Source organism: Geotrypetes seraphini, chromosome 4 (genome assembly GCF_902459505.1).
Source record: "Geotrypetes seraphini chromosome 4, aGeoSer1.1, whole genome shotgun sequence".
Lineage (NCBI taxonomy): Eukaryota > Metazoa > Chordata > Amphibia > Gymnophiona > Dermophiidae > Geotrypetes > Geotrypetes seraphini.
In genome coordinates, this window is record NC_047087.1 from 132,791,387 (window position 1) to 132,814,828 (window position 23,442).

Here is a 23,442-nt window from a genome sequence, read left to right on the forward strand (position 1 = left end):
TAGTTTTCTCAGGATTAAGGATCATGTGATGTTCTTCTAACCACTTGGCCACCAATTTTAGACATAACTGAAGTGGGGCCAAATCGAATATATTTGGAGATGTATAATAAAGTACAGTGGTACCTCGGTTTACGAGTGCACCAGTTTGCGAGTGTTTTGCAAGACGAGCAAAACATTCGCAAATTTGGTGCCTCATAAACCAAGCTTGCCTCGCTGTACGAGCGCCCTCCCCCCGCGATCCGGCATCCCCCCAGCGATCCGGAATCCCCCCCACTCGCATTGTCCCCCTCCACCGCGATCCTACTTCCCCCCCCCCGAGCAGTCAATGACACCCTTTACCCGACTTGGCACCAGTGCCGGTGCCCAAAGATCCTTCCTCTTCTGGCGTGGCCTGGGATGGGCGGTGTGTCGGAGATCCTCCTTCTTCTGGGCTGGGCTGGGCTGGACTGGCTTTGAGCATGCGCAAATGCTCAAAGCCAGTACAGCCCAGCCCAGACCAGAAGAAGGAGGATCTCCGACGCACCGCCCAGCCGTGCCAGAAGAGGGAGGATCTTTGGGCATCGGCACTAGTGCCAAGTCGGGTAAAGGGTGTCATTGACTGCTCGGGGAGGGGGAATTAGAATCGCGGTGGAGGGGGGGGCAACGCGAGCCAGGGGGGATGCCGGATCGCTGGGGGGATGCCGGAACGCCGGGGTGGGGGTTGGAACAGCGTCGGATTGCTCAAGGGGGGGGGGGAGAATGGAGCAGCGCCGGTAGCCTCGGGGGGAGGAGGAGGTGGAACCAATCAAAGCAGTTTCCCTTACTTCCTATGGGGAAACTTGCTTTGATATACGAGCAATTTGGTTTACGAGCATGTTTCTGGAACGAATTATGCTCGTAAACCAAGGTTCCACTGTAGTAGAATATCATCTGCGTAAAAGAATGAGCTAATGCCACAGGATTGAATTAGAAGAGCTAATAGGCTGAGAAAAAGATTAAAGAGCAAGGGGCATACTCCTCTAAACCTCCTAAACGCCCACTGAATATCACATCACCACAGATCCCTCCCCCAGCTCTGCCAACATGTAACATTATTAACAGTTCCCAGGACCCCATCATCCTGATCATTGGTGGTAACATGGGTTGGCACAGGAGCAATCCCCCTCTGCTCCCACTGTCTTGGCTCTGGCCCAACAAACATTAACATTAAAATTAATTTTTATATCGCTATATACCTAAACAGTTTGATGTGATTTACAATGTTATAAAACAAAGAAAACTGAACAACAATCAGTAAATATACAAAACAATTAAGAATTCCTCGTATATTTTGGATGAAATTCTAAAACTGGCGCCTAAACTTAGGCGTTGGTAGATGCCCTGCCAGCATCAAAGTTATTGAAAAGAGCCATTAAAAAGAGCAAAACATGGCAAGGTTTAAGTACATAGCCAATGCGCATGGCCAATGCTGGAAATGGTGTTAGGTGGGCTAAAGTGGCTACCTAGTTGCGATTCACACCAAGCAGCTGAAATGTAGGCCCGGAAAACCCGGGCCTACATTTCAGCTGCCTATTTGCTGCCACGGGATCCTAAAGTCAGCCTGCAGCTGCCATAAGCTGATTGCGGCAGGGGAATTTATCCACAATCAGCTGAGCCACCAGGACTACCTGAAGCTGTTGGCTCAGCTGATTGAGGGGGAGATTCTCTTGCCGCAATCAGCTGAACTGGCTGCGGCAGACAGAGGAACCTCCCGAATCAGCAGGAGGGATACCAATTCCCTCCTTCCTGAGAACGCCCTACCCAGATACCCCCTGGACCACTCAAACCTTCAACACCCCCCAATACCCCCCCCATACACCCAACATCCCTAACACTCACCCAGACATCCCTACACACACCCCTACAACCCATACCTTAAATTAAAATCTGGCAGGAAGGTTGCCCACTCCTTCCTGACGGCAGGCCCGTCTCTTCAAAATGGCGGGCCATCCCCTTCCCAATGCATCTTGGGATGCACTGGGGAAGGGCCTAAGGCTCTGATTGGCCCAGGTCCCTAAAGCTCCTCTGATATGAGGGGCAATAGGCACCCAGGCCAATCAAGGCCTTAGGACCCTGGGAAAGACTGGGAGGGTCCTAAGACTCTGATTGGCCTGGATACCTAAGGCCTCTCCTATGGCCCTGATTGGCTCAGGTATCTAAGGCTCCTCCTATGGGAGGAGGGGTCAGGGAAGGATGGGGGGACGGAAATGAGGGGTGGGACGCTTCTCACCCTCGCTACGCCATGCCTGTATGATTATTTAATTAATTTAGGGCCATGGCTATACATTATCTGCATTGCCAAATAGTATAAGCAATCTGTTATTGCATGTAATACGGTGCCATGCAGTATGACTCTGCTCTGTATGGCAGATGCAGGGCACATCCTCTGTACTTTCAGCATGGTTTTTGCGCATGTGGTAAGTGTAAAGTCTTACCACATTTTAGTCAAAGGACCCCCATATGTGATAATTCCTTGCAAACTCACATAGCAACCAATAACTGAATAATAAGGCAAGAAAAACTATTAACACAAACAAGGGTGCAGATTTGAGTTTAATGTAATAGTATTGTTAACTATTTTGTGTTTGTTTTTTTCTTTCCAGTTGAGAGAATTAGTTCCTCCTAAGATCCAGGCCTTATTTGACAATGGACAGATGCGTGTGACGTTGTTCAGTCTTCTTAGTGGAAGTGTCCTTGTGAACTTCAACATTGTAATGGGCGTGGAACAAAACATAACCTTAACTAGCATCTCTGATGTTTTCATAGAGGCCCTGAACAGAAGCACAGCTCTCAAAGTCGATTTTAGGAATACTGTCATAGAAGGTACGGTCTGTGGAAATAAAGGTCAACAAACAAGTTCTGATACCTTTTTTATTCAACCAATTCAACACTGGATCTCTAAGGGAGAGGAAGGAATAGTAGATGGCATGGATAGGCAGACCACGATAGGCCATGTGATCTTTATCTACCTTCTGTTTCTATGTTTAATTAGTTTCTGTGATCAGTTTTTAAGAGTTATCCTCCATTTATCAGATCAATGAAAAAACTAGGTAGTTAACTGATTTGAAAAGTACAGTTTTCTAAGTCTTGAGCTGTCACCACATGCCATTACAGCTCAGTGAGAGGGACTGTGGGGTAGACAGAGGTTATGAGAAAGGTCAATAGCTGAAAGACTTTATATTTTAATAATGAAAGCTGGTATTTTTGAATCCTTTTTGTTGGTTTCAGTACTTGTTCATCCTAATATAAATTTTGCTCTGGAAAATTTGTTTAAGTGCCTTTTATCTGTATGCGGACGATATTCAATTTTTGATCCCCGTTGAAAAATCGCAGGATGAAGCGGTTTCATATCTGAATGATTGTTTTGATGTCATTCGAGTGTGGATAGCGCAAAACCATCTAAAATTGAATGTTTCAAAAACTGAAGTATTATTTTTGGCCTGTGGGAAAAACTTGGCTTCATGTCCCACTGAAATCTGTTTATCAGGGGAGGCCGTTATACGTCAGCAATGTAGATATCTGGGAGTTATGCTAAATTCATCCTTATCTTTTAAGGCTCACATCAAGGGTGTGATTTCCAGTGTGTTTTACAAGTTACGGCTATTGAGGAGACTGTGTGATTATTTATCAGATAACAACTTTTGGACAGTTGTTACGTTATTAATAACACCATTGTTGGATTACTGCAACTCTATATAGGGTTGCCTAAATGTGTTTTGGGTGCCTTGCAGATGGCACAGAATGCCACTGCTTGCCTTATTGCGCATGTATCCAAATTTGATCATATCACCTCAATATTACACGCGCTTCATTGGCTGCCTATTGAAATGCGGGTAGAATTTAAGATCTACCTACTCTTTTACTAAGGAGCGCTAACCGATTAGTGCGCACTAATCAAATTAGCACGTGCTAAACGCTTACTCATCCATAGACTAACATGCACACATTAGCGTTTAGTGCAAGCTAAATCAATTAGCGCACGCTAATTGGTTAACACACCTTAGTACAAGAGGGCCCTTGTATTTGATGTTCAAGGTGCTTCAAAGCAATTGTCCTATAGCTGTTCGCTCACTTTTTCGATGGTACTCTCCTACCTGTGAGTTGCGGTCTGCTGACAGTTTGAAGTTGGACATTCCATCATTAGTAACTGTGAAACTTGCTAGTAATAGGAATTCCATGTTGTTGGTTCGGGGTCCGGTTCTATGGAATGCCTTGTCAGTTTCTATGCGTCAATTGACCATTCTTTGTCAATTTAGAAAAGAGGTAAAAACTGTATTATTTGCACGTGCTTTTGGCACAAGCAGTGGAGGTGTATCTTTTAGTGTTAGGCTGTGGTTGGCACCAGCTTTGAAATGTCTTTTTGAATATGTATTTTATGATTATGTAAAGATGCTCTGATGTTTTATGATTTTTTTATGTGTATTGCCATTGTATTTTGGTGTTTGTTATTTGCTGTTTGTGTACGTTTACATTGGTCCCCGCCTAGACATGTAGATAGGCGGGCTATAAATAATTTTAAATTAATTAATTAATTAATTAGAAGCAGGGCTTATGATCTGGAGTTTTAACCAATAAACACTAATAAAACACTCCCAATGGAAAGCACCAATAAACTTCTAACTAGCCAGAAAATAAACACCTAAATTTACACATGGAGGGCGGATGCTGATGAGAGAAATGAGAGGGGAGGGGGACATTGCTGTATGTAAAAATAATTTTCTTTCTGGAGAATTTTAATTGAAAACTATCCTAATACTGCTTCTGCTCTCTCTGTAGTCTTTCAGAGAGGTACCAAAGAAAGCGAAATATCGTTTTATGTTGTTTCTCTCACTTGTGAAGCATTTTTGACATGTGCAGAGGCATTTTCAATAGGACATCTAAGTCTGAGTTTGGACATTTTGGGAAAGATGACCAGAAATCCAGCAGAGAAAAATGTTCATTTTCAAAACGGCAAGATGTCAAGTTATTTAAAAAAAAAAAAAACCTAGACATTTTGACAGTACGTCTATATTTTTTGGCCATTCTCGAATATAAAGAAATTCACATGAAAATGCACAGAAGCAAGCTTTTCAAGCAGCTAGCATTCTTAGCAAACTGTTCATAGACAGCTGAGCACAGCTGAGAGGCACTCTTAAGAGGTATGTAGTGAATGTTATATAAAAAGTCCAAGGTGCAGATGTCACTATAACCTGCTTTTATATTGTATGGTGAGCCCTCCAAAACCCACCCAAAACTTACTGTACCCACCTGTACACCATAACAATAGCCCTTATGCCTGCAGATGTCAACTTTATCTAGGTTCAGTATGTTTTGGAAGGCTCACAATTCAATATAAGGAAGTTATAGTGACATCTGTACTGGGACTTTTAATGTGATATTCACTGCAGTAACCCTTAGAGTGCCCCTCTGTTATGCTGTGCAGATGTATGTGAGCCATGTGAATCTGTCATACATGCTGGAAAGTACTGGGGAGGGGGGTCAGTGACCACTGGGGGAGTAAGTGGAGGGGTCATGTCTTAATCCCTTCAGTGGTCAGTTTAGGCACCTTTCTGATCCTTGTTTTAAAAACAGGTCCTGCCCCAAATGTATAAATGGTGCCCCAGACATTTTGTAAAAAAGTCTGATTATCCCTGTAGAACGTCCAAGTCCTAAGCCCACCTGAAATATGTCTCTAACCCCCAACACCCCCCCCCCCTTAAGATTTAGATGAACTGGAGAGAAATTGACCAGAAAGACATCTAGAAAGTCTGTTTTGAGAATGTCCACTTGTATGTTTTGATTAGTAAGACGTCCAAGTGCTGGTTTATGCTATCTTTTAGACGTTTATCTTTTTTGAAAATGAGCCCCTTAGTTTTCTTTCGATTTATACCTCAGACACATTACCTGTAAAAATCACTGTTTAACCTTTAACCCTTGGCATCTTCTCATGGTATTATAGTCTCCTTTTTTAAAAGTTAAATGCTATTGTATTGGATTTCCTATGTGAACTTATTCCAGGGATTATATCAAATCTGATCATGTTATGATCACTGTTATCAATCCGTCCCAACAGCATTACCTCCCACACTAGTTCATGCACTCTGCTAAGAACTAGGTCTAGAATTGTTTCACCTCTTGTCAGTTCCTGAATCAGCTGCTCCATAAAGCAGTCCTTGATTTCATCAAGGAATTTTATCTCCCTAGCATGCCATGATGTTATCTGGGTAGTTGAAATCACCTATTATTATTGTGTTAGTTTGTTAGCCTCCCTAATGTCCGATAACATTTCAGCATCTGTCCATTCATCCTGGTCAGGCAGACAGTAGTACACTCCTATCACTATCCTTTTCCCTTTTACACATGGAATTTCTACCCATAGGGATTCCAAGGTGTGTTTCAAGTTTCAAGTTTATTTATATTTAATGGTTCGCTTAATAATTCTAAGCGAATAACATAACAGGAAATATTATTTCTGCTCCTGTAGAATTTTCAGTCCATTGAATTCAAGGCCATCCTTAACATATAACACTATCCTCCACCAATTCGATCCACCCTATCACTGCAATATAGTTTGTATCCCAGTAGGACAGTGTCCCATCGGTCCTATTCCTTCCACCAAGTCTATTATATCTAACTCTCCCATCTTGTTTCATAGGTTTCTGGCATTTGTATACAGACATTTTAAACAATGTTTGTCATATCTATGTACAGTTTGCTCAGCAGTTGGCATGGATAATTTACAATCTTTAAAATCAGCCTGCTCTGTATTTAAGGAAACCTGGTTTACTGTGGCCTGTATTGCAATCTCGCTATCGGGATTCTCTGTCTTCTCTTTTATGGTGATAACTTTTAAAGATACCTTGTTCTGAACCATGCTCTTTTGAGTGACTGTTGGTCTTCCCCCAGTTTTATCATTTTTATTTCAAAGGTCTTACATTCTTCCATTGTCCTAAAATTTCCTTTTAGTATTCTCCCCATAAAATCATTGGCGCAGTGTTCTGCTTTTCCAAAGTTTTGTCTAACAGAGGTGACATCCTGGTTAGCACTTTAATTTTTAATATGAATACCTGGAAGACCGAGCTTTGCTTGGGAAATTGGGTTGTATGATTATTACTGGATGGTTATTTGGGTTATGAGCTATCAACCTTTAGTCCCAGTTTTCCCTGTAGCCTATTGCTTGACTAAGCTTCTTTAGGAATGTCTGATCGATGGGCTGCAGTTATCTTTGTATCACTGTCCATACCTTCCCACACCTTGCATTCACTTCAGCTGTGTTCTCCCTTTTACATTTCATATCTCTTTCCTCAGCTTCTCTTCCCCTGACAACCCCTTACTTACACAGCAGCTGTTCTGGCTTCTGTGCCATTAGTGCAGGGGTGTCAAAGTCCCTCCTCGAGGGCTGCAATCCAGTTGGATTTTCAGGATTTCCCCAATGAATATGCATGAGATCTATTTGCATGCACTGCTTTCATTGTATGCTAATAGATCTCATGCATATACATTGGGGAAATCCTGAAAACCCGACTGGATTGCGGCCCTCGAGGAGGGACTTTGACACCCCTGCATTAGTGTATTCTTCAGACATTCCTTAGGCAACCAATAAGCGGCAGAGGAGACAGGACCAAAAGGTTTTCAGGTATCAACTTTAACTCCTGCTCTTCTCTGCAGCCTATTGGTTGGCTAAGCTTCCTTATGAATGTCTGACCAATGGGCTACAGTTATCTTTGTATCACTGTCCATGCCTCCCCCAGCTTGCATTTACTTCAGCTGTGTTCTCCCTTTTACATTCCATATCTCTTCCCTCAGGCATTGTTTTCCCTTTTGGCACAAGCAGTGGAGGTGTATGAGATTCTATCTTTTAGTGTTAGGCTGTGGTTGGCACCAGCTTTGAAATGTCTTTTTGAATATATATTTTATGATTATGTAAAGATGCTCTGATGTTTTATGATTTTTTAATGTGTACCGTATTGCCATTGTATTTTGGTGTTTGTTATTTACTGTTTGTGTACGTTTACATTGGTCCCCGCCTAGACATGTAGATAGGCAGGCTATAAATAATTTTTAATTAATTAATTAATTAGAAGCAGGGCTTATGGAAAACTTTTCATACGCTGACAGGTTGGAAAAGCTGGGGCTATTCTCCCTGGAAAAGCGGAGACTTAGAGGGGACATGATAGAAACCTTCAAAATCCTGAATGGCATAGAGAAGGTAGACAGGGACAGATTCTTCAGACTGTGGGGAACCACAAGTACAAGGGGGCACTCGGAGAAATTGAAAGGGGACAGGTTTAGAAAAAACGCTAGGAAGTTCTTCTTTACTCAGAGGGTGGTGGACATATGGAATGCGCTTCCGGAGGTTGTGATAGGCCAGAGCACACTAAAGGGGTTCAAGGAAGGTTTAGATAGGTTCCTAAAGGATAAGGTGATTGAGGGGTACAGATAGAAGTAGAGATAGGTTATAGGAATAGTCAGGGACCACTTCACAGGTCACAGACCTGATGGGCCGCTGCGGGAGCGGACCGCTGGGTGCGATGGACCTCTGGTCTGACCCAGTGGAGGCAACTTCTTATGTTCTTAACCCCTTAGCTGCACTGCAGTTTTCTTTCTTATGTAATCAATAAGCTACAGAGGAGTCAGGACCAAAAGGTTATGATATATCATCCTTCAGTTTCATTTTTCTCTGCAGCCTATTGGCTGGTTAAGCTTCCTTAGGAATGTCTGACCAATGGGCTGCTTGAGGAGACAGGAGCAGTACATACAGACAATGTATTAGCAAGTTGCTTAGCAGCTTTCAGTCGAACGGGCAGCAGGGGGAGGTGGGAACATTGGGAAAATTCCCCGTTTGACCCCCTCCCCCCCAAAATGAATTTTGCTGAACTCTAAACCTAGCTAAATCACTTTTTCACACTGAAAACTATATTGATTCCATTTCATCAAAATCCATAGAGCTGTTTTCAAGATCACAGTCAGAGCTTGCTCACTTTATAGTATAGGATATCTATGTAAATTTATCCTAGTCTTTAGCATCTGGCCTGTTTCACCAATGTAGCATCCTCCTTAGAAGATGAACATGCGAAAGATGTGGAATATTTTTCCCATGTGAGTGATCATGGGATCCTGTGAGATGTGTTTGCAGTTTGCCAAATAGGGTGACCAACTCTCCCTTATTTTCTGGGAATTCCCTTATTAGATATCTAATGAGCTAATTTTTTTGGTTCCTTCTGGGTTAGTTCTGCAGCATCAGTGGACAAATACTTATAGGTTAGGACTAAGAAACATGCAAATCTGTTAATTTTTATTCTATATTGTGACCTGTATATTATATACAATGCAAATTAATTGTTTTGTTTAATATTATCAGTTCCATGAACATTTGCTGGAGTGATACTGCACCACAAAAAAAATTGTCACAACTAAATCTCCCTTAAATTCATGGCCGACAGTTGGTCACCCTATTGCCACGACTGCTATTTATTTAGACTACGGTGACCTCTTGTGGCCAAGATTGCATTGATGCCGCTCCTGCAGATTTCAATGAGGATCTTTTGATTGTGTTTTGTAGATTACCTTTAGAAAAGTATTTGAGTCACCTTTCTACTGAGCTGCAGACCTGTTTTTGAATTCAGTTCCCTGCACAAATAAGACAAGAACAGGCATACAGCTCAGTAGGGGAGTGTGTGGTGCAGTGGTTAAAGCTACAACCTCAGCACCCTGAGGTTGTAGGTTCAAATCTATGATGCTCCTTGTGATCCTGGGCAAGTCACTTAATCTGAACCCACTGGGAAAAATGCTTGAGTACCTAAATAAATTCATATAAACTGTTCTCAGTCCCCTTGGGAGAGCAGTATAGAAAACTGAATAAATAAATAAGTATTTTATAAACTACTTTGTAACTGTGACACCCTCTTACATAAAATAATATTTCTCAGCCAGACCTGAGAAGCTGACATTTGTATTTGGTTATAGTGAAGAACAGCTGCATGACTGGACTCAGTGGCTGCTCGGATCAAGCAGCGTGTACTGCTGAAGGGGCAACATATTCCTGTGCATGTCTGACAGGATTCACAGACCTCAGTCCCCTCGTCCCGGGAAGGACTTGCCAAGGTACGATGACAATCTGTGTAAAGCTTGAAAGGAGGTTTAACTTTTTCATTCAGGTTCTTGCTCTGGATCCATCCAGATTTCCAATCTGTCTCACGTATAGGCCAAAAAATGTAAAAAAAATGTTAAAAAAAAATAGAAACAACACAATGATCCCTGTTTAATGCAGGCAGCTCTTATCAGCCTGTTGGATAAGCAAAATTGATGATCATTGTACATAAAGTTGAGAACAGTATGGATTCATCGAGTGACATGAGAATGAAAGATGAGTGTAATGGAGGTGAATTATGTGACTAAACCATGCATGTAATATGCAAATGAGTACTGCATAAATATGATGTGAATGAAGTATGCCTGTGGAGCATGGATGTGGACTGGATAAAATATGTCAATGGTGCATAGATATAGATGTTATAGTATGTCAGTGGGATATGTATGTAGTATGCTGTGGCATGCCACTGCTGCATAGGAGCTTGGATGTGGTATGTTAGATGGAGTGGGGCTCGGGGGTTGCCCTCTACAGTGCCCCCATCTCCTGTGGTGAGGGAAAGGCAGTTGAATACAACTACCACCCCTGCGAATTATGTACTGTTTTTGCTAGTGCTGCTAGGTTCTGAATAAAATAAAAGACATTTAAGTGCTGCGTCCCAGCCATTATCACAGGATGTAGTACCACCCAAATATAGGGGTCCTTTTAATAAGGCGCTCTAGCCATTTTAGCATGCACTAAATATTAGCGCTCTAAACGCTAATGTGTCCATTATAGTCTATGGATGCGTTAGCGTTTAGCGTGCGCTAAAATGGCTAGCGCGCCTTAGTAAAAGGACCCCATAGTGTAATATATCAGTGGTGTGTGGATGTAGCATGAGTGTGGCATAGCAGTGGAGCATGGGTGTAGCAAAGATATGGAATGTTGATAGCAGATGGATATAGCATTGATATGATATGTCAGTGAATCATGGATGTGGTGTGGATATGGCTGTACCTCAGAGTCTGTTTTCTTGATTGATTATGCTATTTATTTATTTTTTTCAAATTTTTTATTCATTTTATTCATCTTACATCAAGTGAACAATATTACATCAATTAAATCATACACATCACTTGGAGATATTTATTTTGTTTTCTAACCCATCTTCCTCAAAGAGCTCAGAACGGGTTACAGGCTAACATACAAAATATACAGTTAACAGGTTACAATTTGCCATAGTTAAAGTACAAGTCAGTTTTTCTTCTTGTACAAGTATTTTCCAGTACAAGTTTTTAATTCTATCTTGGCACATATTAGGGATATATAATATACAGTTTACAGATTGCAATTTGCCATAGTTACAGTGTAGGGTTTTTCAATACAAGTTTTTGTCCTAAAGGTTGAATAGGCACTGTCAGCATCTGAAAATGTTCCATCAGGAAGAAATGGCAAAATGAAACTATTATTAGAAACTAAGAAAGTGAAGAGGGTGAAAATGGAAATAAAAAATAGTTAACACATGTGGGACAAAGGGCTAGATTCACTATGCCCACCGATCAACTACTGACCACTTAGCGACCCGATTTCCCTCCGACCTGATTCACTAGCCTCTGTCCTGATCATCCTCTGATCTGCGCATGCAAATGAGGGGGAATGGCATTCAAATGTAGGCAGGCAGCCATTCACTAAAAAAAAAAGAGGGACACTGACTGGGCTGACCGATCCAAAATAAGCGACTGCTGAGGACCAGTCGCTCAGGACCTTTCCGACTGCCCTGCCTTCTGCCTTCTGCCATCCTGCTCTTTGCCCTGCTTTTCTAAGCAAGAAAAAAAAGTTTCCTGCTCTGCTGGGCAAGGAGGGCCAGCGCATGCGCAGACCATCTACAGATGGTCTGCGAAATGCGTTGGGATCGCTATAGAGTGATCCGGGCGCTCGGTTGGGGGCGTGATTCCGATCGCCCTCATTTGCATGAGGGCGATTTGTGAATCTGCCCCCCAGACACGGATCGGATCAAATCCCTCACGGATTCTGCCATAGTGAGGAAGAATCTCTTCTATAGAAGGAGAGTTGATAATTTCACACTTAGTGAGAGTGGGCTTAAGTGCCACCTCTATGGTGCTCTCTGCCTTGGATTGGAAGGGGGAGAATAGGCAATTAAGTGCTATCTCTACACTTCTTGCAGGGTGCCAAGGGTTATGTTCTGCTATCACATTACTCCTAAACTAGGGATCTCAAAGTCCCTCCTAGAGGGCCGCAATCCAGTCGGGTTTTCAAGATTTCCCCAATGAATATGCATTGAAAGCAATGCATGCACAAAGATCTCATGCATATTCACTGAGGAAATCCTGAAAACCCGACTGGATTGCGGCCCTCAAGGAGGGATTTTGAGACCCCTGTCCTAAATTCTGGATAAGGTTAAGGGTATAAAGTATTATCTGTACAAGAGATCCCAGCCTTTAGAAATAATAGATAGTAGTAGTAGTAGCCTTTAATATGAAATATAATGCTATTAAATGTAGTACTATGATGTTTAGTATAACTACATTTATTTAATTCATTTTCTATCCCATCCTCCCCAGAGAGCTCAAGACAGGTTACAGGTTAACATACATAATTACAGTTAACAGGTTACAATATGCCATAGTTACGGTACAAGTTTTTTTTTTCTTGTACAAGTTTTTATCCTAACTCAACACATACTAGGGATCTAATACCAATATCCGTAACATATAGTTTACAGGTTAAATTTGTCACACAGTACAAGATTTTACAATATAAGTTTTATCCTAATAATGACACATTCCGAGGATCTTGCATCAATATACATTTTTTTGTAATCTATTGGTCGTGGGAGTTAGGTGAACAGATATGTCTTATTGCTTTCCTAATGTTGAGGAGTCCTTCAAGGGATCTTACCTATGGGAGCAGTTGATTCCAGTAGGTCGGTATGAAGTGGAAGTAGGAACATCATATGGCGGTTTGCAGTTGAAGGGCATGATCAGAGGGCGTTTTGAGGCGTATTTCATCCTGGGAGCAGAGGGACTTGTTCGACATGGAAGAAGCTTGGCGATCACGTAGCCTGGTGCCATGTCGCCCTTGAAGACACAATGCTTGGCTATGGGCAGCCATTGGGCCAACGACAGAGCCTGAGAGACCAGGTTGCTGGAATGGAGGTTCTTTAGAAGTCTTATCACCGTGTTTTGTACATGGTGGAGACATCATACATTCTTTGCCGTGAGACCATTGAATAGCACATTGCAGTAGGGGCCATAGTTTTTTTTTTTTTCTCATTCTACTGAAGCTTATGCAAATTTGTACATTCACTACCACTGTTCCTTCTAAGTGCATATGTTCATGATCATATAGACTTTCTTCTGAAGTAGTGAATACCATATCTCTGGCATTGCTAACCTGAACCCAGTGAGAAGAACAGCAGGATCCATTGCTACTGTCCTGGTCATTCTTCTTCCTTGAATATAGCAGCTCTGCAAACAAGATGAAAATAGGGACAGCACTATCAGTAAAGTAATCTTGCAATACATGAGACCAGCCGAAAGGAAGTGTCACCTTCCTGCTGCATTTAGGTTCCCACACTTACATCAGCTCTAGGGCTGGTATAACTGTAGGTACCTATTATTATTCAAATATTATATAACAGAACCTAGACACATAGGCCCTGATTCTCTAAAAGTGCGTCCCGATTTTAGGCAGCTGTAGGCGTCCTACAGCTGTCTAATCAGCCAATCGGGATGCACGTTTTTAAAAAAAAAATGCTCCCCAGGCAGGCCGCCTATATTGAAGGCGAGGCCCGCAAGACACCTAGGCCCTGATTCTGTATAGGACGCCCGGGAGAGACCAATCAGGCCTTAGATTAAGTGGGGATGGGCGGACCCGCTATGCCTAAGGCTTGATTGGTCCAGGTTTCTAGAGCCTGGGCCAATCAGGCCTTAGGCTTCGGCGGGATGTGCCGGGAAGGGGCGGGCCCGCCTCATTTCGACGAGGCGTGCCTGCTTGTTCGACGTGCAAGACCCATCTGTAAGAACAGGTTTGGTGGAGTGGGGGTTGTTAGCGCCGGGGGGGGTGCGTCTTCGGGCAGGAGGGATTGGGCACCCTCCTGCCAGCGACCGATATTGTGGGGGGGGGGGGGGATCGGTAATGTCGGGGGGGGCGGTCGGTAGTGTCGGGAGGGGGGGCGGTCGGTAGTGTCGGGGAGGGGGTGCGTCTTCGGGCAGGAGGGTTTGGGCACCCTCCTGCCAGTGATCGGTCAGGGGCCACGGCCCGCTATACTTATCGCGGCAGAGAGATCCCTTGCCGCGATAAGTATAGCGGCTGCGTCTACTTACAATGTAGACCAGCATTTTGCTGGCCTATATTTTTAAGCTTCTCATCTACTAGGGAGACGTGTAGGGCTGCCTAGGTTCAGCCTAAGGCCCGCCTAAGGCCCTTAGACGAGCTTAGGCATCTTGCGGGTCTCCCTAGGCTCCTGGAGGCGCCTTCAGGCCTGCCTGGTTAGCATTTTTTTTTTAAAAACGTGCATCCCGATTGGCTGATTAGACAGCTGTAGGACGTCTACAGCTGCCTAAAATCGGGACGCACTTTTAGAGAATCAGGGCCATACAGTGCAGCCTCAGGGCACCTACATGGAAGCACCTGCTTACAGAATTGCCTGGAGAGAGGCCAAGAGCAGGGATTTCAGTTGGTACTTGCAGCAAGCCATCCCCACTTTAGATAAAGAGCCAACATGCTTTAACAGACTCATTTCCATAATACTTTTCTTTTTCTTTTTACCCACCAGACATCAATGAGTGTGATGCAGAGAGCAAGCCATGTTCCATTTTGGCTCAATGTACTAACACAATTGGAAGCTACAGCTGCCAGTGCTACCCAGGAGTAAAGGATGATAATATATCTAGCCCTGGAAGACGGTGCAGAGGTCAGTATCAGAACAGGGCTGGGTCATAGAAAAGAAATCCTTTTCTTAATGCTGGCAGGTTTGAACTACAGAGGAAGCAGTTCTAAAACAACACTGTTATGGGGAGGATAAAATAGATCCTTACTGAGCCAGAATCATGCCCTGGGTGACAGACCCCTTGGTACCTATGTCCCGCCCACTGCACTGCATCCAAGCAGCAGAGACAATGGTTGGGGAGCTATTTTGGTACCCTGCCACCTACTGATCAAGTGTAAATCATAAAATCAAAACTAGTTCAAATGTATAGAAAGCTTCTTATTCTTGATTCACTTATTCTTCTTATAGTTGCTGATCCGCCCACTGAAGGTGGCCAGCGTTTCGCCAAACAGCTGTTTCAGAGATTATTGAGATCTCTGAATTTCTGTAATAGACATAATTATTCCTCAACAAAGTTAAATAATAGAAAAATTGTTACCTTCATGCTGCTGTTTACTTCTGCTTACATCTTATATTCAGCACACACTTAGGGCTCCTTTTACAAAGGTGTGCTAGCAGTTTTAGTGCACGCTTAGCACACGCTAAAATGCCCTGCGCGCTAGCCGCTACCGCCTCCTTATAAGCAGGCGGTAATTTTTTGGCTAGCGCGCTATAGCACACACTAAAAATGCTAGCACTCCATTGTAAAAGGAGCTCTTACTCTTTTCTCCAACTTGTCTCCTCTGCTCCCCTTAAAACCCGTCTGAGCATGTGATGTTTTCAGTAACAGAAACCTATCATAATGTGTTGAAAAACTAAACCACTCCCTCTCTCTCAGTAGATTAGTTGCTATTCAATTTTGGCATTCACAGGGGATAGTGGCAGAGCTGGACCGCAAAGTGTGAAAAACTGCGAATAACTTCTTGTCCAGCTCTGATCCACCTGCCGGCATGTTGGCCTTACCTGGTGGTCTAGCGGGCTTTCGGGGCAGGAGCGAACTTCCTATGCTCCTGCCCCGTGCAGATCGCCAATAGGAAATGACTGCCGTGAATTCCCGTAGTCTCTCGAGACTACGACAGGAGCTCACAGCACCCATTTCCTGTTGGCGATCTACACGGGGCAGGAGCGTAGGAAGATAGCTTCTGCCCCAAAATCCCACTAGACCACCAGGTAAGGAGTAATCTATAGTGCTACTAGACATTTTGGCCCTGATTTTGTATAGGACACCCGGGAGAGGTGTCCTATACAGAATCGGGCCTACATTAACCCCGATTCTGTAACCGGCGTCCATGTTACAGACACCGGTTAGAGAATCGGGTTAGAGTAGACGCGGCTGCTACACTTATCGTGGCAAGGGATAAGTATAGCGGACGCCTGTCCGATCGCCAGCAGGAGGGTGCCCAACCCCTCCTGCCGGAAAGCCGGACCCCCTCCAGATCCCCCATGCTAACAACCTCCCCCCCATGACTCCCCTAACCTCCCCCAACTAACCTCCCCTGCAACTAATCTTTAAATGTTGGTCGGCTGGACAGGTCTTGTTGCTGTCCAGCTGACAGGACCGCCTCATCGAAATGAGATGGGCCCGCCCCTTCCCGGCCCATCTCCGCTAAGTCTAAGGCCTGATTGGCCCAGGCTCTAGAAGCCTGGACCAATCAGGCCTTAGGCATAGCGGGCCCGCCCATCCCCACTAACCACATTCTCCGGCAATGAATTTCAGAGTTTAATTACAGATTATATAAAGAAATATTATCTCCAATTTGTTTTAAATCTACTACTTAGTAGCTTCATTGCATGTCCCTTGGTCCTAGTATGTTTGGGAAGAGTAAATAAGTGATTCACATCTACCCTTTCCACTCCACTCAGTATTTTATACAATGAATATGTATGAGATGGATTTGCATGCACTGCCTCCTTGAGATGCAACTCTATCTCATGCATATTTATTGTGGATATCCTGAAAACCTGACCTGCTTGTGGCTCTCGAGGACTGAAATTGCGTACCCCTGGTCTAATTAATTGCTAAAACAAAACATTATTTTATCCCAGCTAGTTGTGCAAAACATGCGGAGGGGCATAATCAAAAAAACCGTCTAAGTCCCCTTTTGGCCTAAGTCCTTAAACGTTCAAAGCAGAAGCAAGAGGGGGGGCGTGGCTTGGACACGGAACCAGATGGTCAGGTAGAGTACTAGCTCCTGTCAGGCAGGCTGATTTTCATGAAGATAAGCTATAATTTTTAGCTATTGGAAAATTAAAAGGATCAAACTCATCTGACAATGGCTTCTAGGAAACAAAATAAGAATGAATTAGTGGGAGGAGGATCGAGAAGTAATAAAAGATCAAAGCCTGAACCTGCTACTCCGTCCAAAGTTCCACTGCCAACGGAAAAAACAGATGATATTGATGTAGGAGCTGAACTCAGACAAATTAAAGAGATTGTATTGGAAAATGCCAGAAAGTTGCAAGTGGTTATTGAGGAAGTAGCTTGTCTTACTAAAAGAATGGACTTGGTAGATAATAAGTTGAGTCTTTTGGAAAAAAAGGCAGAGCAAGTGGATGCTGAGCTGCTGCAGAGTAAGATTGCAAAGAAGGAGATGGATTTGTTAAAGAGAGATCTTGAAGATTGTTTGAATCATGAAAGAAGGAATAATTTACGAATTATAGGGATGCCAGAATGGGTAGAAAAGAATGAACCAGTTTCTTTTCTTGAGCGGTTCCTGCCAAAGATATTACCGTTAAAGTCAAAATTGCCGCTGGAAATCGAGAGAGCCCATATGATTCCTGGGAAAAAAACTAGTACTCAAAAAGGACCTAGGACTCTAATCTTCAAATTATTACGTTATCAGCAGGTGATAGAAATCTGTCAGCTAGCAAAAGAGAATAAAAATTTTAAATGCCAAATGCAAGAATCCACATTGTGCTTGATTTTGCTAGGGATACGGCATTGAAAAGAAAACAGATGCTGGATTTCCGTCCGCAATTGAGAGCATTAGGAGCTCAATATGGATTGATGTATCCTGCGGTAATGAGGGTCACACATGCCAACAAAACCCTGAATTTCAGTGAACCGAGGAAACTACAAGAGTATCTAGAGCAATGTGAGCAACCAATGTCTTCATAATTATTTATTTGGAGCTAATTAATTTATTTAGTTCATAATTCAGTAAAAGGAGAATTGGATTTTACTTTATTATTTAGTAATTTGAGTTATACAGTTTGAATACTAGTAAAGGAGAATGTGAAAAGAACTTGACAGTGTTTATGGAATGTTGATTACATTTGAAAATGGATAGTATTTGAATCCTGGCACGAGCAAGGTGGAGTGGATGGAGGAGTGTCCTGAATGGATGCGTTGGATGTTTGATGGAAAACTTTATACCTCCTGCTGCTTTGCTTTGCTCAAACAGGTTACTGATTTTTATGCTTAGATTACAGTAAAGAATCTCTGATGTGGAAACTGCTTTTACAGTTAATTATGTGGAGCCTGCTAAGTTTATCTTTGAAGAGCATGGATTGGTTGAACTGGAGGTCTAAGGGGAGCTGATATCTGATTGGTGGAAATGCGTACTGGATCGAAGGAAGGAGGCGTGTCTTTTGTACACGGACTGAACTATGCTTTCTGAAGATGGCGCTGAGCGTGGGCTGCTTTTTGCTGATATCGGCAGCCTCTTCCCTGCGCACTGGAGCTTGCTCGAACGGTCTCCCGGTTGTGAAGACGAACTGCTGCAGCACTGTAGTGACTCCAGTCCAGATGGCCACTGTCATTTGCACCGAGGCCATTTTGCCGAAATCAGGGAAAACATCATTTGGCCTTCTTAAAGTGTTTGGTGGTCATTCCTTTCCTTACTTGGCCACTCAGATCAGTAAGAGCTTTGCTGTCTTTTTTTTTTTTTTGAAAAAGTAAGATATCTTTGTTCCTGAAGATGAAAACGGAAGACTGAGGAACTGACTTTTGATGTTATAGTTTAAAGACTCTACTTTTGCAGATTACTATAAAGTACTCGTGGTATAGATAGACCATTTTTAGAAAATTTGAACGCACTTATGAAATTAAGTTATATTGTACTTGCAGTGATTTAATTTTAGTGCGTGGTAATGTTTTTACCCTTTAGTGTTATGATGAATTCTTTTATGTTGCAATGATATGTGTAAAGCTTGATATAATGACACATTTAATTTGATAATATCTGCTATTAAATGCTACATTAACTTGTTTAGATTGGGGATAAATGGGGTGAGGAAGATAATTAGTTTTGTAGGGTGGTTTGATTTTTAATCCTTTTCAAGTGTGATATAAGTCAATGAGATATGGCTATATCTGCTGATTTAGATATAATTTCACAAAAATGTATCTAAACCATGTAGGACTCTCATATGACACTATATTATTCGGTACAGCAATGAGAACTCAGAGTCCGATTTCTGCAAATAATAATAAGTTATTATTAATATTGACAGGGGTCGCCATGCAACAAATTACTCAAAATTGGAAAGATTATACTAAATTAAATTACACATTTTGGTGGAATTCAGTTTGCCACATATATAAGATGGAAAAGATGATAGTGTTACAACAAGGGAATATTCATAATTTTAAAAAAGTATGGGGACCATTGGCTAGTTACTCTAATGATCAGATATCTTAGCACATGGATAGATTATATTTGGGGTTAGGGAGGGTAATGTATTTTATATGGAAATAGGAATATTGATAAAAAGGGGGATATTTATTTTATATTGTAAGAGTATTTGAATGTAATTCAAGTGTTATGAAATAATTGTCTTTTATTATGTATTTTCACTTGATGTAAGAAATGAAAATGAATAAAGATTTATAAAAAAAAAAAAGATATAATTTCACACCTAGTTTGGTTTGTTCACCTATTTATGGATTCTGGATACTCTGGAAATCAGAATAAGATCTAATAGATAGCAGAATTAATTTAAAAATAGAATTAAAAAAAAAAGGGTTTAGTATTCCTTGTGATTCAATTTATTTTGAAATAATTATATAGTACTTTAATATGAGTTTATAATATTAACTGACTATGAATTTGTTTTGCAGATTATATAAGATATTTTATATTCAGAAAATTGTATTTTTCTATTTATTACATACAATGATATCTTGATCAATATTATTTATGTGAGTTTATAGGTTAATTGTCAGGTTTATTTAATTTAATTTAATTCTTATATACTGCTAATAACTGTGAGGTTTCTAAGTGGTTTACAAAAATGAATGCATTAAAAGATACAATAAATAAAAATAAATAAGATAGGTACTTGGAAATTCCCTAACTGTCCCAAAGGCTCACAATCTAACTAAAGTACCTGAAGAGACAATTTATGAAAAATAAAGATAAAATATAAAGACAGAGATAGAGATAGAAATGAATATTCCACCAAGTAATGAATAAATAAACTTAAAGATAGAATTAAAAATAAATAAGTAAAATAAATAAAAAATAGAGATAAAAAATAAGTATCAAGAGAAATAAAAAATATATATTTAAAGTATTCTCCACTGCCGGATCGGGGGAGCAGTGTAACTGTGATCAGGTGCCCTGCTGGAGAGGGGCTCCCGATACTGCTGCTGGTCTCAGTGAGCCATTAGCACCGCTTCTTTTAAAGTGTTCTCCCCTGCTGGATCGGGGGAGGGGTGTAACTGTGATCTTATCCCACTGTCTTTCAACTCCTCCAGTCCCGACTCCTCCAGAACTGCCCAAAGGCTTAAACTAGCCTTCCCCTCTCCACGCGGCATCCACTATTCAGGCAAACTGGGAAAATCCCTTCTCTTCAAAATCACAGGTCTTTGGAACGACCTCACCACCCCGCTGCGGAACCTGAGCTCCCTTCAGTTATTCCGCAAACAACTGAAAACCTGGCTTTTCAGCAAATTGTAGCTCTATCCTTCCCCCCTTTCTCTCCCCCCTTCTACACATAAGTTCATGTAATCCTTTTTCTTCTTCTCTACCCACTATTTTAAGTTCTTGTAAACCGTGTCGAGCTCCATTTTCATGGAGATGATGCGGTATATAAACTTAAGGTTTAGATTAGATTAGATTTGATCAGGTGCCCTGCTGGAGAGGGGCTCCCGATACTGCTGCTGGTCTCGGTGAGCCATTGGCACTGCTTCTTTTAAAGTGTTCTCCCCTGCTGGATCGGCGGAAGGGTGTAACTGTGATCAGGTGCCCTGCTGGAGAGGGGCTCCCAATACTGCTGCTGGTCTCGGTGAGCCGTTGGCACCACTTCTTTTAAAAGTGTTCTCCCCTGCTGGATCGGGGGAGGGGTGTAACTGTGATCAGATGCCCTGTTGGAGAGGGGCTCCCGATACTGCTGCTGGTCTCGGTGAACCGTTGGCACCGCTTCTTTTTTTTATGTATGATTCAATTTCATATATGTATAAAATATAATAATAGCTATTTGAATATAAGATAATAGCTTGTAGGGAGATGTTCTATACCTGATCTCGCTTTGCGTTTCCAAGTTTTCGTAATTATTTGGGGATGGGGGAGGGAAAGGGAGGGGGGGTTTATAATGAGGGGTTGGGAAGGGGATGGGGATATATAGTAGATCTTATTTATCGGGAAAAGGATTTATTACACTTTACTTATTAGTTGATTTTTGATAAAACAAGTTTGATATTATTTAATGGATCTTAAGATATTGTCTTTGAATCTTAATGGTCTTAACCATCCGATAAAAAGGAAAAAAGCTTTGCTATTTTTAAAACAGCAGAATGCGGATATTTGCTACATCCAAGAGACTCACCTGTCAAGTATAGAATCTAAGAAATTGGAAGGGGGTTGGGTCAAACATTGTTTTTTCTCCTCGGTCATTGGAAAAAAGGCTGGTGTTGCTATTTTAGTGAATAAGAAATGCTCTGCCTTATTTAAGTTAAAACACAAAAAGGCAACCTAGTCACATCAAGGTTTGTGTGGGGGACGCTCAAGACGCCAAAATTGGCTCGCAACTAACAAACCAAAATGGGGTGAATATAATATAGGGTGCTCTCAGTGTGAACCCTCAGTGATAGGAGCACAGCTCCGACACTTCACTTCTGGGTCAAGGCGGTAAGCCTCCACCCACACACCATCATTGAGCACCCTGAGTGTGCTGAAATTAAAGGGACTGAAATTAAAGGGACCTGAGTCCACTAAATCAAACAAATCAAACAATCAAAGTGAGTAAATCAAACTCAACACAAACAACCTGAGCGACCCCCAAACAAACCCTGCCAGCCAGACCCCCCCGACTCACACAACAAAATCAAAAATCACCATGCAAAAATCAAATGAACACAATACTTATCTGAAACTATCTCACAAACTGATAAACGCAAAAAAACGCGCCAGGAGAAGAGGTTCGACCGCGCTGGTTTCGGGAGGAGCCCTTCTTCAGGAACCTGACCCCCGATGGAACACGAACAAAGAGGTCGGCTGGAGGTACTTACCACCTCAGATCTCAGACGTCTTGTGATTCTGAATGGGTAGTTTATGTCATCATCTGCCCCTGCGGGTTGTGCTATGTGGGGTGGACTAGCAGAAGAATCAAGGTCAGATTGCAAGAACACAGGAGCCGGATTCGCACTGGATCTCACTCCGCCCCCCTTGTGCCGCACTGTGCTGAATTTGGCCATCGGTTCACCGATCTGTCTTGGTTCGTGCTTGAGCAAGTCCCTTGGGATTTCAGGGGGGATAGACAGTCCCATTTGAATCTTAGGAAACAATATTGGATTTTCCAATTACAATCTGTCCATCCCAATGGTCTTAATGAAGGTGTGGAATGGAACACCATTATTTAACTGTGTTCATCGTATTTCTATTTGGGTTCTGTGTTTCAGTGGGGGTTTTTGTCTGGGGTCATCGGGTTGTTTTCAGCATGAATCACGTTTTATGTCTTTCGTTTAGCATGGTTGTGTATTCAAGGGCGTGTTCTCGCCCCTGAGTGTGATTGGTTGTTAGTGTTGTATGTTTGGTTGGTTTGTGCATGATGTCACCTACAGATCCGTTTTAAGCGGCGTGCTCTTCTGCCCGGGCACCCCGCCCTCCAGCCGACCTCTTTGTTCGTGTTCCGTCGGGGGTCAGGTTCCTGAAGAAGGGCTCCTCCCGAAACCAGCGCGGTCGAACCTCTTCTCCTGGCGCGTTTTTTTGCGTTTATCAGTTTGTGAGATAGTTTCAGATAAGTATTGTGTTCATTTGATTTTTGCATGGTGATTTTTGATTTTGTTGTGTGAGTCGGGGGGTCTGGCTGGCAGGGTTTGTTTGGGGGTCGCTCAGGTTGTTTGTGTTGAGTTTGATTTACTCACTTTGATTGTTTGATTTGTTTGATTTAGTGGACTCAGGTCCCTTTAATTTCAGCACACTCAGGGTGCTCAATGATGGTGTGTGGGTGGAGGCTTACCGCCTTGACCCAGAAGTGAAGTGTCGGAGCTGTGCTCCTATCACTGAGGGTTCACACTGAGAGCACCCTATATTATTGGTTT

The 23,442-nt window shown here is 42.4% G+C and overlaps 1 protein-coding gene across 1 annotated transcript in view; it reads left to right on the forward strand.

Annotated features, from left to right (window-relative positions):
* Nucleotides 1-23,442, forward strand: part of LOC117358655 (transmembrane matrix receptor MUP-4-like) — an 83,390-nt gene that overhangs the window by 18,587 nt on the left and 41,361 nt on the right. Inside the window, exons 3-5 of the mRNA XM_033940131.1 lie at nucleotides 2,622-2,841; nucleotides 9,964-10,101; nucleotides 14,865-15,002. Coding sequence (XP_033796022.1) covers nucleotides 2,622-2,841; nucleotides 9,964-10,101; nucleotides 14,865-15,002 — 496 coding nt within the window. The remainder of the gene's footprint in view (nucleotides 1-2,621; nucleotides 2,842-9,963; nucleotides 10,102-14,864; nucleotides 15,003-23,442) is intronic.